This window comes from Maniola jurtina, chromosome 2 (assembly GCF_905333055.1).
Source record: "Maniola jurtina chromosome 2, ilManJurt1.1, whole genome shotgun sequence".
Lineage (NCBI taxonomy): Eukaryota > Metazoa > Arthropoda > Insecta > Lepidoptera > Nymphalidae > Maniola > Maniola jurtina.
Window position 1 is genome coordinate 16,089,900 of NC_060030.1, and position 14,415 is coordinate 16,104,314.

A 14,415-nucleotide genomic window follows, 5' to 3' on the forward strand; every position below is an offset into this window, starting at 1 on the left:
AAGAGTGGATGTTTACTCTCCCAGGTGCTATTGGGCGACGATGAGGACTCGTTGGCGCTGGTGTTCCAGCACGTGAAACCAGAGGATGCAGGTCTCTACACTTGCGTGGCAAAAACCAGCACTGGGAACATATCTTGCTCTGCGGAGCTCACTGTCCAAGGTGCATATTATACTTACTTTCTTCTTCCGTTCCTAAGTTATTATGAAAGTTAACTTTTTTAAGTGTGACAGGAAAAGTCGCACGGAGTAAATAAGTATTGAAATGAAAAGCTTGCATCTCTTTCAAGAAAGCTTGCATTTCTTTTCAAAGTAGGTGATGATACCGATCCACACTTGACCAGCGTGGAAGATTATGGCCAAACTCATCTCATTCTGAGAGGAGACCCGAGCTCAATAGTAAGCTGGCAATGGGTTGTTCGTGATGATGATGATGATGATGGTTCCTGTTTAATAGGAGCTGTAAACTACCTGCACCGCGAGCCTCAGAAGCCGGAATTAGTGATCGAGCACAAGGAAGCGATCGTGTCGTGTGGAGGGTCGGCTATGTTGGAGCTGGTCTGCAAGGGCTACCCCAAGCCCAATGTGGTTTTCAAGCATGAGGGCAAGGTGGTGGAAGCCGATGCTAGACACAAGTAAGTTCTACCTGTAGACACTCTTTACCATTTATGAAAAATAAATAAAAGGCATATGAAGTTCTGGCCGAAGACTGTTGAGGCTCCTAATCTAGGCCCATAAATTGTTCAATATAAGCTTAAAGCTAGTCTTCAGAACAGCGGTTGCACACGTTTATATTTGGAATAATCTAAAACTAGACGCCCACTTAGAATTAGTTTTCCTATTGGATTAAGAAATTCCCCCTAAAAAGTATGTCCTCCCGTTTGTTGTACTGAATCCGAATCTCTTCTGCAGCTTAGTTGACAAAACTTAAAAAGGTTACATTTCAATTTTTTTAAGTACACGCTGTATTAAAAGGAGAAACTGGTCGACATCGGTATCAATATACAGCTCAAACCACTGGGTCTAGAAACTAGATGTATGCAAATAGGTTTTCTTTATATAACCAAGTCTTGTATTTAGAAAAGTTATCCAGTATTTTCACCCTATTAGGCCTAGGTGGATCAGTTAGCTTATAATATTACTAACAAATATTTTTAAGCGTTTGCAAAATTTCAAGTGAATTTCATGTTCCCCAGGTTCCTATTCGAAGATGATGAGAACATGTCGCTGGTGATCAAGAACGTGACGACAGCAGATGCGGGCGAGTACCATGTGATCGCATCTAACGACCTTGGCGAAGACACCACCACAATGAACCTCGTAGTAAAACAGGCTCCTAAGATAAAGAAGAAGATCGAGAACCAGACCTGTATGGTAAGTATTAAGTTTTGAGGGTAGTAAAGTTTAGTTATACTTACATATTAAGTTTCAAAATCTCATGACATTTTCAGCTCAGAGGTGAGTGCTGAAGTTGTTTAAGCGTTTGGATTTCCCGCTAGATCAATTTAGGAATTTGTAAATCGGGTTGAGTCTGATTTGATGTGAGGCAACAAGCACCAGCAACACAGTACTCTCAAGCATATCTATCTATCTTGGATTGCATCGTCCGTCACCATTCGGTTAAATCTTAGTCAAAGGCTAACTTGAAGTAATGAGAAATGGTACAAATGGTACAAACCGGCCTTGGAAAGGTTTTATTAAAGAATATGTCAACATATTTTTATCGCCTTCGTAGGAGAATGAAGATATTCTCACGAAAACGTTTAAAAAAAAATATCACGCTGTCATTAAATTTTTAGGCCGACTCCACCCATGAAGTAACAATCGAGATCGAAGGCAGCCCGTCACCTGATGTAAGCTTCTACAAAGACGGTGTGGAGATCAAGTCGTCAGAGCGTATAACCATTGTTAAGGAGAGCGAGGAGATATACAAGATCATCATCAAGGGTGCCAAGCTCACTGATACTGGTTCCTACTCTGTTGTTGCCAAGTTAGTATTTATCTTTATTCCATTTCATATCAATTTCATCTTCCTCAGCTACGTATACTCTTCGACCACTGGATGTGCTCCACGCATCTTTGCACTCAACTTTTCAACTGGTGTTGAAAAGTTGAGTGCAAAGTTGAAAAGTTGAGTGCAAAAAAAAAAAAACCCACGTGGATTGTTCATTTTGTAACAATCCTGCACGCTTCTAGAGTGCGACTGAATAGGTATCTTCTAAGAAATCTACGAAACCAAGTAGATATTTCTCCAGCGTGTATACCCACTGACGACGTGAGGTAATCTGTTCATACGAATTTTGCGTATTGAAAATTCGAAAATGATTATATTTTATTACTCAGTAATTGAAGAGTCAAGCTGAATTATTGTATCAGTTGCTGCTAAAGAGTGTTGTGTAGGTGTGTAAAGTCAAGTCAGCTAAATCTATTTTTTGGTTACGAAGATACCCGTACTGTTGTAACTATAATTAATTTCAATTAATTTCATCTTTTTTTACCCAGAAACGAAATCAACCAGTGTTCCGACTTCTGGCAGTGGCATGTGACGTCACCGCCTAAGATCATCAAGAAGCTTGGTGCAGACAAGGTGTGCAATGAGAAGGAGACTGTCACCTTCGAAGTTCAAACCGAGGCCGATCCTGCGCCCACTGTTACTTGGTTAGTATACCGATGTTACTTCACCACCAAAGATTGGCGCTCTTGGCTTGGCGGGTTAAGTTTCCCAGACAATATAAACTAGATTGGGTTGATATTGTGCTGTGCGGAAAAATATTATGATGTTTCTGAGTTTATTGGACAAAGTTATGAACAAAAATACTAGGCTGTGGTGGCTTGCCCAAAATGGAAAACATTACAATATTAACTACCCCAACCAATTTATGACTGTAAATTGTCCTTATTACTATATCATCACAATCATTATCGTATCCCTAGCTCATTACTGACCCTGATCTTCTCTCAGAATCTCAGAATGATAAGGGTAAATCCTTCATAGTCGCTACCCCGACCAAGTACGGATTGACAGATTTCACACAAAATGAACATTATGAGGAATTCTCAGGTATGGAGGTTTCCTTACGATGTTAACCCTGAATGTTAAAAAGTAAGTGAAAGAAAGTTAAGTTAGAAGGGCGTGCCCATGATCAAACTATCGGACATTCTAAGGCCGATAAACCAAACCCTCCCGCCATTGACATAGGATCACCGCCAGAAAAATCAATGTGACAGTTCTGTTCAATTTGAAATATTATCTAAGGTACAAGAACAAGACGGAGCTAAAGGAGTCGTCCGCTGTGAAGATAACGACATCAGGCTCTGCGCATTCTCTGGTCATCACGTCGGCTGCTCGTGCTGACTCTGGAGAGTATTCCTGCGAGGTAGCTATCTGGTTTTTACCGAAAGGTTATGATTTTAGTAGTCTATGTATGTATGTATATATCCGAATTCTGTGTGTTCCACCACCCTAAACTACTGGGCCGATTTTGATGAATGAGATGTCAATTGATTCATTGAAAAGGTCCGGGGGACATAGGCTATATTAATTTATGCGAAAAAATTGAACTAACGGATTTTACATTAAAAAGTGGAGGTCTCTAAAAATTTTTTTTTGCTATCGAGTGGGATATCAAATTAAAGAGGAAAAAATTCCGAGTTCATAAAATTTTAATATAGTGCAATGTTAAAATAAACAATTGTAGTATATCTATTGCTATAGGTATATCGGCAATTCGCGGGGGTTAGCAGTCGGGTTTTGGTGCTGTTTAACTTTATCTTGTTTCTTTTCTCGGATCAGATCCGCAACGTGCACGGTTCATCAAGTGACTCTTGTCTGTTGAACGTGCGGTGCGCGCCGCAATTCACGCAGCGCCTGAAGGACACCACGGCGGCCGAGGGCGACGTCAACGTTGAGTTCACCGTCGATGTCGAAGCCTTCCCCACGCCCGATGTCAAATGGTAACTCACTCAAGATAGGTTTGACTTTTATTTCTGGTCCATCATCATCATCATCATAATCAACCCATAGTCAGTTCACTACTGAGCACGGGTCTCCTCTAGGTGTGCATAGGGTTTGACCATAGTCAACCACGACGACCAACTGTGAATTGGAGTTCACACATTTGAGAACAATATGGAGAACTGTCAGATATAGGTTTTCTTAGGATGTTTTCCTTCACTGTTAAAGCAAGTGATATTTTTAATTGTTTGAAAAACAAAGAGACATGCCCGGAATCAAAAACTCGTTTCCATTTTCTCGGTTCGAAAAATTTTACGGCAAACATTCTAGGAAAATGCCTTTGAACTAGATCTATTAATCGCCTACCACATCGCCTACAACATTATTTTAGACTTCCATAAATGTTTGGAAGATTCCCTTTTCCGACTTTAAAATAAAGACTGCTATTTTCTAATTTTTGTAGGTGAAAAGTTACCCAATTACTTGACCTTAACAGCTCTTTTTACTGTTAATAATCTCTGATTCTAATGATCTCTCTCTCTGATTCTAATGATGATTTTAATGATCTCTTTTACCCAGGTACCTCGGCGATGTGGAGATAACGGAAAAGAAGTCGGTGTACACTCGAGTGGACAACGGCAGCAGCCACAAGCTAGTCCTGAAGGAGGTGACGTCAGAGCTCTCTGGACAGTACACGTGTAAGGTGTCCAACGAGATGGGACAGGACTCATGTCAGGCCACCTTTACTGTTAACCGTAAGCAATTTCATAAGGTTCCGTACCTCAAAAGAAAAATAAACTTTATAGGATCACTTCGCTGTCTATCAGTCTTTATGTCTGTCTGTCTGTCTGCCTGTGGTGTCTGTCAATTCAGGGGAATCAAAACCTACTTTCTGTTAACCTAGAATCATGAAATTTGGCAGGTAGCGTGTCAAATAATTGGCACAAAGGAAAAAAATCGAAAACTATGAATTTGTGGTTAGGTACACCCCAAAAAAATAGAGTCTATGACCATAGACTAGAATAGAGTCTATCAAATCACATCAAGATGACACTAATGGTCATTAACTTGCAGTGTTGTGCAGATGTTGGAGCGACACTTACTGGATTGAGATTTCTTGTAATACGTTAATTTCCAAAATTTGCTTATTTCTCAGGAAAACCTCGCATCACGAAAAGTCTGATAGATATGTCCGTGGACGTTGGTCAGACATTGAAGCTGGAAGTCGAAGTGGAAGGCTGTCCAGAACCCAGGATCATGTGGTACAAAGACGGCCAGGAAGTCACTACTGATGCCAGAATCAAAATCGAAAGGGACACTCAGAGGTACTTTGAGTTCCTTTTTTGATATTTTCATTTTAAATTCTAGTGTTATTTTTGTCCACACTTGTTTATCACAATTATAGTCATTTACTAATAATACGAATATTATGGGTGAAGGTTGCAACACACTGAAGATAAAAAAGTAAAAAAGAGTCCGATGAATTGAGAACCCACTTCAAAAAAGGAGGAGGCTCCTTTTTTGAAGTCGGTTAGAAAGAAGGAATACCGAGACGTCGCTGATACGACGAACTCAATGGCATCGGCCTGTGGGAATGACTGGCCACAACTATCAATGGTTGGTCTGGTCTACTGATAGTTGTCAAGGCCTCCTTTTCAATCTGACATTTTGTTCACACTTCAGGCTTATAATAAAATAACGATAAAAAAATATTACAAAACGTCGTAATTTGTATACTAAAAGTGATTTAATTTTGTAGACTTGAGAACTATCACCTCACGGTAACACTAATAAAGGAAGAGGATGGTGGAGAATACGAGGTCCGCGCTGAAAATGAGATGGGCAGCGTCTCTTCCAAGAGCACCGTCACTGTGCATAGTGAGTATTTTAATACCAAATATTACGAAGTCGTCGTGGAGAACAATCATAGACAGAATAAAAGGGTGTAAGAATGGAGGAAGTACAAACAAAAGATAAATCTCACATGAAAGATATAGCATAATTGAGGTTATGTGGGTGTATGTTCCCTTGAATATTCTAGAATTCGACAAATAATATTAAAATCTATTAAGTTACGAATATGACTTTCATATAGGTTCGAACCGTAAGCAACATAATATGGTATACATATTATGGTTTTTATTAATTGATAAGTCTTTGTTGGATTCAATTGGCATCGTGGTTCCAGCAATGTTAAACACAAATACATAACACACCAAACAATGGTAAAGTATCACATACTCATCCAAACATACATGATCTGACTGTGGAGTCAAAGCACCAAGAATTTGACCACAGAGGTACAGTAGTAGTTGCAAATAATATAGTCTAATTTGAAAGTAGATAACTGTTACATTGCACGTTTTTATTTGTCACGTTACCTACTACGACGTCTTTTGAATAGAGAAGTAGCCGTAGTTTTAATCCATTGAAGCATTCACTGGACATGAATGCTCTTGTTTGCACACGTAAACATTTTGCATCATTTCCGCACTCCCTATCCTGACATTTATGTCAATAATATTATTTGTTACCATGTTACCATACTTATTGTTACCATATTTTCATTGTGTTTAATAGCAAAAGAAGTTCATTCGCGGTTCAGACAAGAAAGTGTTCTTGAAAGTGAACTGGAGGAGGAAAGCAAAGTTAAAAAACAACAAATAGATGATGTAGTAGACGAAAGAACCAAGAAATCTGCAAAGAAGTTAAAGAAAGAAAAGACCGAAGAAAAATCTTTGAAGGATGAAATAGATTTAAAATCTAAATCTGTATCGTTGGATGAGGTTGACAAACCACCTCCAACCAAATCTAGAAAATCTATCTCTGAACCTGAAATAATAGAAGAAAAGTCGTTCTGGGACGAAATAGAGGAACCAAAAAAAATACAAGTAGATGACGCAGTAGATAGTGAGGCAAAAAAAAATGCTAAGAGAGGAAAGACACAACCTGAATTAGTCAAACAAAAATCTATCGCTGATGAAATAATTTCCAAATCGGTATCATTTGAAGAGATTGAGAAACCAGTTCCAGTGAAATCTCAAAAATCTTTTACTGAGCCTGAAGTGATAGAAGAAAAGTCTTTCTTGGATGATATAGAGGAAGGTGAAAAGCCAAAATCGGCTAAGCTAGATGATTCTAAGAAACCAACACCATTGAAATCTCAAAAATCTGTAACTGAGCCTGAAGTGATAGAAGAAAAGTCTTTTTGGGATGATATAGCAGAAGATGAAAAGCCAAAATCGGCTAAACTAGATGATACTAAAAAGCCGGTACCATTGAAATCACAAAAATCTGTTACTGAGCCTGAAATGGCTGAAGAAAAGTCCTTCTGGGATGATAAAGAAGAGAATGAAAAACCAAAAGCAGTTAAACTAGATGATTCTAAGAAACCAACACCATTGAAATCTCAAAAATCTGTTACTGAGGCTGAAGTGATAGAAGAAAAGTCTTTCTGGGATGATATAGCAGAAGATGAAAAGCCAAAATCGGCTAAACTAGAAGATACTAAAAAGCCAGAACCATTGAAATCTCAAAAATCTGTTACCGAGCCTGAAGTAGCTGAAGAAAAGTCCTTCTGGGATGATAAAGAAGAGAATGAAAAACTAAAAGCAGTCAAACTAGATGATTCTAAGAAACCAACACCATTGAAATCTCAAAAATCTGTTACTGAGCCTGAAGTAATAGAAGAAAAGTCTTTCTGGGATGATATAGTAGAAGATGAAAAGCCAAAATCGGCTAAACTAGATGATACTAAAAAGCCAGTACCATTAAAATCTCAAAAATCTTTTACTGAGCCGGAAGTGGTAGTAGAAAAGTCCTTCTGGGATGATAAGGGAGAGAATGAAAAGCCAAAAACAATCAAAGTAGATGATTCCAATAAGTCAGTACTATTAGAATCCCAAAAATCTGTCACTGAGCCTGAAAAGGTAGAAGAAAAGTCCTACTGGGATGACAAAGAGGAGTCAAAACAACCACAAATAAATAATACGACAAGTCGCGGTGCTCTGAAAACACCTACAAAAGAAAAAACAGAACCAGAATTTGTTAAACAAAAGTCTGTCATGGATGAAATAGATACAAAAACCAAATTGGTGTCAGTAGAAGAAATCGATAAACCAGCACGAGTAAAATCACAGAAATCTTTCACAGAACCAGAAAATGTAGAACAAAAGTCGTTCTGGGATGATGTAGGGGAAGATGAAAAGCCAAAATCGGCTAAAATAGGTGATATTGAATCATCTGTAAGAAAGGCTAGGAAATCGGTTACAGAACCTGAAATTAGTGAAACAAAATCAATATGGGATGATAATCAAAACGAGCAGAGCAAAAAGTCTATTGTAGAAGAAGTAAAGTCAGAAAAACAAAAAAGTAAAAAAGGAGTTTCTGAACCGGAAGTAATAAAAGATGTCCCCATTGATGATTCACTGAAATCACCAAAACGCAAGTCTGTCAAAAAACAGTCAGTTAGCGAAGAGCCGTTGAGTGCTGAAACAGAAGGTAAAAAAGCGCTTCATGCTTCATAATCAGCAAACAGCTTCTAGGCCGCACACTCACGTATTCATAATGTCGCATGCTCTTGTGTTTTTTAACAAACCAAGTGTGATTTGTTATGTTTAGGCCGAGTTTTCGAAACAGTAACAACGTTCAAGTCGGGCGATGATGGTTCAATAATTGTGTCGAAAGTAAGCAGCAGTCTCTCGCACGGTGCTATTGTTACAGGTCAGTATAAAGCTTTGCGCTTCTCTTCCCGGTTCCTAACTTCATTATCTGGAAAACTCTAACTTTCATTCGAAATTGCTACTTTGATTAAAGTAAATTTATAAATTTTAACGCAATTTTCATCGCATGCATTAATACCATCTTATGTTGTACTACTTCAAAACTTCGATATAATAATATTTTAACTGATAGGTCCAGCCGAAACGCGCACTATACACAAAATGACTTCAAGTGCATTTTATTATAATGATAATGACGAATATGATAAAAAGATTGTTAAGCCGAATAAACCCCACACAACTTCACTGGAAGTTGAAGAAATAGCAAGTCATAGTTATTATCTGACCGAACTGGGTTATTATACAATACCGGATCATATCAGAAGAGGAACTTATGGAATAATCGAGGAACCACAAACTGATTCTGATGCCGATACTAACTCAAGACATGGTAGACAGGCTGGTAATAGAACAATATCAATCAAATCTGTTTCTGAGGATGAGATGAGTTGGCAAAATGAGCCACTTTCACGGGAAGTTTCAATCGAAGACCTGTCAAAATCCCTTTTCGATATAGACGACACAAAAAAGTTTTTCAGCAAAGACTCCTACGTGCGGCAATCGTCTTTCAAAGAAGACTACTTTACGGACAAAGGTGATGAAGAATCAGTTATTTTGAAAGAAAAGAGTCAAAAGGTCTACGAGAATGATATCACAGAAAAGCTCATACATATATCGAAGGAATTTGACGAAAACGAATTTAAAAACGTCGAGATTAAGATAGATAATATTAAGAATCGTATTATAGAAGAACTAGTTTTAAGCCCGATTAAAAATTTCGATAGTATAACAAAAGATACAGCAGAAACAACATTAGAGCGTAAGAAAAAATCAAGTACCGGTTTATTTAGCGTTGACGAAGAAGGAGATGGTGATCTGGAAGAACTATTGAGAAGAAGCCAAAGACAAAGAAGCATATTAGATGATATTCTGAATGAAGAAGAGGAAAAAGGTAATGATCAAGTAATCAAATGTATTATGAGACGGAGTATGATGCGCGCGGCTGATGTTGACTATTACAGTAACGCTACTCTGTGTGCGTTAAGAATATTAACAGTTTTTTCGTGCTATTCTATACCTACTAGAAAATTGCTGTTATATTTGTCTAACTTGATCTGTTATTTTCTTCTTATACGAAATTAAAAAATCCCTTATACTTAACTGAATTTTCAAACACTTAGCCAACATTCTAAACATTTATCAGAAGAAAATATCAAATAACTATCAATGTGATCTCAGCAAAACGCCACACTATAATTTCAATTAATGTTCTGACGTATGTTTGTTTTAGCACGCATGCGTAATAACATTTCCTTCTGGCATACTAATACTCGGGTTCCACTCCTTCGAAGATGTTAGCTACAACGACCGCATAATTAAGGTAAATTATATCTTATAAGAGCTCCTGTGTGCACGCTAATTAAGCTTTTGTATCTACTTAACGTAGAGTATAAAATTCTCTGGCAGCTAAATGGTACGTATTTACACATTCCAACATCACACAACATACAGACATTAATTTTTCTGTATAGGTAAGCAATTGTAATTTTACTACCTACTATTATCTGCTGCTGTAAATATTGCAAAATGTTTTAATAATGTTTCAGCTTCATTATAATTTTGCCTCTATTTTTATGTGTTTTCTTCAGGTTTTATTGTCGGTGATCTCCAATATTTTGTATTGTAAATATTTTTCTATTAATTCGACAATCCTATGTTTAAACCTCCCTATGTATAAAATCTTTATTTAAATTATTCAAAATGCCCTCTAAATTATGTTCTTTAATTTTGTAGAAGAAATTGTCACTGTTTGAACTTACTGTTACTGTGAAAATTCCAACTTCCTTAACTACATTAAAACTAGATACAAAAAGAACTAATAAGATCAGAAAGATTAAAAATTCCATGATAATCTGATCCCAGCATGTTCTCTAAATATAAATATCTGGCTCTGCTAGCAGTATTCCAAATATTTATTTAACAGAAATATTTCATTATTATACAATTCTGTGCAGTAATTTAAAACAATCATTAACTTTGCAGCACCACCCAAACTCAAAGAAAGCACCTTGAAGGACGGTCACACCTTCGAATCCCTCCCACTAGTGTACACGGTGGAAGCTTCTGGAACCCCGAAACCTGAAGTCCGTTGGCTGCACGAGGGCCAGGAGGTGAAACCTGATGGGAGGGTCCACATCACCAACGAAGGGGATCTTTACAAGCTGGAGATTGTTGCTGTTGATATGAAAGACGCTGGGAAATGGCAGTGCGAGATTGTTAATGACCTTGGCAAGCAGTCGCTACAAGCTGAACTTTCGGTTTCACGTGAGTATTCTTAACTACTTTGAGTGACATGATAAACACAATAAGCCACCTAACTATAAAGCTCGGAAAGTCCTGAGTTTCTTTCCCTGAAATAAAAACTTTATCAAAATAAAAAACCAATCTTACTTTGCTAATAAATTTTACGCGATACAAAACCAAATCATTGATTAATTATTGGTACTCCACCAAGTACCTGCTTCATTTTTTCTCTAATGCCTAATTCTCACACAAGAAAATATTTTTTCAAACCCCACGTCAAAAATCATGTTGGCAGCTCATTTTGCTCACTGTGTGAAATCATGTGTTTTGCGTCAGAGGAATAGGTTGCGTCTTTATCGAAAACTGAATCACTTGGATGATTATCAATCAAAAATCAAATCTGGGAACCTAAGTTTAATTTATCTTTACAGCCGAATCTGAGCTCCGCAAGCCTAAATTCACAGCTCCCCTCGAAGCGACCAGCGTGATGCAACGCGAGCCAGTGACCATGAAGGCTGTATGTACGGCAGATCCTCTGCCCCACGTAGCCTGGCTGCTCAATGGAGAGGAACTCAGTCCAGATATCGCTACTCTTATCACCAGCATGGATTCTAAGGAACTCGAGCATGGGCTTAAGGAGTGCGTTTTCACCTTGAGTATCCCTACTAGTAAGTTTCATTATACATAATTTACTATTAAGGTGTGAGCCAGTGACCATAAAAAATAATATATCCAGTAGCGTGCACAGGCTTCTGGATAGGCACTTATTAGACAGGCCACCAATATTTACTTACAGGTCCTGGCGAAAAATGAGCATAAGTTGTGATTTTTTATTGACCTTAATTTATTTTCTAAGTCGTATATATAATTATATACTACCGTTGGATTTACACTTTTACTTCGATTAGGCTTTCTTCTCATCATGAAAAATATTCTGTTTAGCTATGAGAACCTGAGCAGTCTTCATCTGTATTACTTATTGCTTTATGTCACCTTTCGAATACGGGGGGGCTTTAAGAGCCTCCTTAAAAGTTACGATATGAATAATACTTTTATAATACTTACCCAGTGGGTGTGTAAGAAAAGGACTAAAAACCTTTAAATTAAAAATTAATTATTATATTCACTGATTTCCTTTTCCCAAGGTCGTCATGCCGACACCGGCGAATACACCATTCAGGCAAAAAACAAATATGGAATTGGCGAGTGTTCAGCTCGATTGGACATCCTACTTCGACCTGAAGTTGAGCCTCTGAAGGATGTCACTACGGTTCCTTTCGAAGAAACCTCCTTCTTTACCAATATAAGGGCCAACCCCGTCGCTGAGGTGAAGTGGTAAGTTGGGTATTTGGTGCATAGTAAAAAATATATCCTTCTTTTTAAAAGTCAGTTAATAATCCATCTTCATCAACTTAACCCATCGCCAGTTCATCAGAATAGAATAGAATAATTTTTTATTCAAGTAGACTTTTACAAGTGCTTTTATATCGTCAAAATAATTTACCACTGGTTCGAAATGCCGATTCCAATCTCTTCTTAGAATGCAAAGGGCTTAAGTCATAGTCCACCACGCTGACCAAGTGCAGATTGGCAGACTTCATTTAAGAATATTAGAGAACTCACAGGCATACAAATTTCCTAACGATGTTTTCCTTCACCGTTAAAGCAAATGATCGCTTAAAATGTACATAGTTCCTAAAAGTCAGAGTTTCATGTCTAGGAATAACCCCAGACCCTTTTGCTTTTTGGTAGCCTCTTATTAGCTGCTACTTCTTAGGTATAAAGCTATAAAGTGATGTTTAGCACAACTTACAATAAAAATGTTTTTTCTTTCTTTCTTGTTATGGATAAGATTGGAGTAGTAGACAAATTATTTATTTTAATGACCTAAACCTTTTTTCTCAGGAGCAAAGATGGTTACGTCATCCAGCCTTCATCAAAACATGAAATAATTGAAGATCGGGAGAAGGAATCTTTCAAACTAGTGGTGAAGAATGTAGGCATCGAGGACGCTGGTCTCTATACTGTTAGCGCTAAGAACGAGCATGGAGAAACCACGCAGCAAGCCAGGCTTAATGTGCATAGTAAGTTTCTATTCTAAATTAAGAGATAAAGCGTAATTCTGAACGTAATTTTATAACTAACCCATGTACTGCTGGAAAGGATAGCACTACATTAAGATCTGATAAATTTGGTCTAGTCAAAGATGTAGGTACAACAGAATAATTTTGTGTCTGGATTTCCCTAAATCGAAAACTTTTGCTTTCACCACAATGTTCTCCACTTGATGAACTTGGTGATACTGTGGAAAACCACAGTGACACTTACCATCAAGTACATTAAGCTCAAACCAATTTGTCTTTCAATAAAAAAAAACAGCAAATAATTTAATCAATCTCTGAAACAATCGTTATGAAGAATTTTCTTCCCACAGCCGACAAACCCTCCTTCATAAAGCCGCTGCAAAAGCAAATAGTCAAAGACTACGAGGACTGTACGCTGCGCGTGCGCTGTGACGGCGTGCCCAAGCCCAATGTGAAATGGTTCCTCAACGAGAAAGAAATCACCAATGACGACCGCCATACCATCACCACTGTGGTCGGTGGGCAAGTTGATAGCGAGCTGGAAATCAAACACTTCAATGCTAGCGATTCTGGAAAGGTAACTTTGAATAAATTAGTGGCCATAACACCTAGCGATCACTAACATATTATCAATACTTAAGTTTTTATAGTAATGCTTAGAAATAAAATTATTAATTATTCAATATTAGAGCAAGTTTAATTTTCAAATATCAATTTCCTTTTCCCAACCTTTCTTCAAACTTTTGCCAATACTATGAGTTATGACTATAATATTTAGTTGTTGATATTTTTCAGTACAAAGTGGTGGCGTTCAGCGTATCTGGTGAAGCGGAGTGCCAGGCGGATATAACCCTGGCGCAAATCCCGCCCGGCTTCGGCCACAAACTGGACCGACAGAAGGAAGTTGATGAAGGGGAACCCTTGGAACTGCGCACTAAGGTTGACGGCAGCCCGATTCCTACCGCTAAATGGTAAGAGTGCCGAAATTATTTTCAAGAAATTCCAGATTTCCAACTTTCTACGCCCATTAAAATGATAGACTTCATGCTAGAAGAAACCTTCTTAGATAAATACTTACATGTCTATCTTCAAGGTTCAAAGACGGAGTAGAGCTATCGCCCAATGATGATCACGTCAAGCAAACCTGCTTACCCGATGGCACAGTGAAGTTGAGCATCGACCATGTGACTCCAGCCGACTGCGGCGCATACAAACTCCTCATCACCAACCCCAGCGGGGAACATATGGCGCTGTGTGCTGTTGCTGTTAACCGTGAGTACCCTGAAACTAGCAA

The 14,415-nt window shown here is 38.0% G+C and overlaps 1 protein-coding gene across 13 annotated transcripts in view; it reads left to right on the top strand.

Annotated features, from left to right (window-relative positions):
* LOC123873584 (obscurin) overlaps nt 1-14,415 on the top strand; it is a 144,523-nt gene that overhangs the window by 83,976 nt on the left and 46,132 nt on the right. For 9 of the 13 annotated variants that reach the window (XR_006797717.1, XM_045918554.1, XM_045918545.1 and 6 more), the window contains 20 exons: nt 25-160; nt 455-632; nt 1,194-1,371; nt 1,797-1,987; nt 2,500-2,655; nt 3,254-3,374; nt 3,791-3,951; nt 4,532-4,707; nt 5,109-5,277; nt 5,712-5,830; nt 6,533-8,452; nt 8,573-8,674; nt 8,867-9,685; nt 10,777-11,058; nt 11,469-11,705; nt 12,183-12,372; nt 12,943-13,121; nt 13,472-13,698; nt 13,917-14,092; nt 14,215-14,393. Coding sequence is in view for 12 of the 13 variants with exons in the window: in XM_045918554.1 (XP_045774510.1) it covers nt 25-160; nt 455-632; nt 1,194-1,371; nt 1,797-1,987; nt 2,500-2,655; nt 3,254-3,374; nt 3,791-3,951; nt 4,532-4,707; nt 5,109-5,277; nt 5,712-5,830; nt 6,533-8,452; nt 8,573-8,674; nt 8,867-9,685; nt 10,777-11,058; nt 11,469-11,705; nt 12,183-12,372; nt 12,943-13,121; nt 13,472-13,698; nt 13,917-14,092; nt 14,215-14,393 (5,896 nt within the window). In the remaining variant the exon portion in view is untranslated. The remainder of the gene's footprint in view (nt 1-24; nt 161-454; nt 633-1,193; nt 1,372-1,796; nt 1,988-2,499; nt 2,656-3,253; nt 3,375-3,790; nt 3,952-4,531; nt 4,708-5,108; nt 5,278-5,711; nt 5,831-6,532; nt 8,453-8,572; nt 8,675-8,866; nt 9,686-10,776; nt 11,059-11,468; nt 11,706-12,182; nt 12,373-12,942; nt 13,122-13,471; nt 13,699-13,916; nt 14,093-14,214; nt 14,394-14,415) is intronic. The other 4 variants (XM_045918477.1, XM_045918526.1, XM_045918515.1 and 1 more) reach the window with 4 other exon arrangements.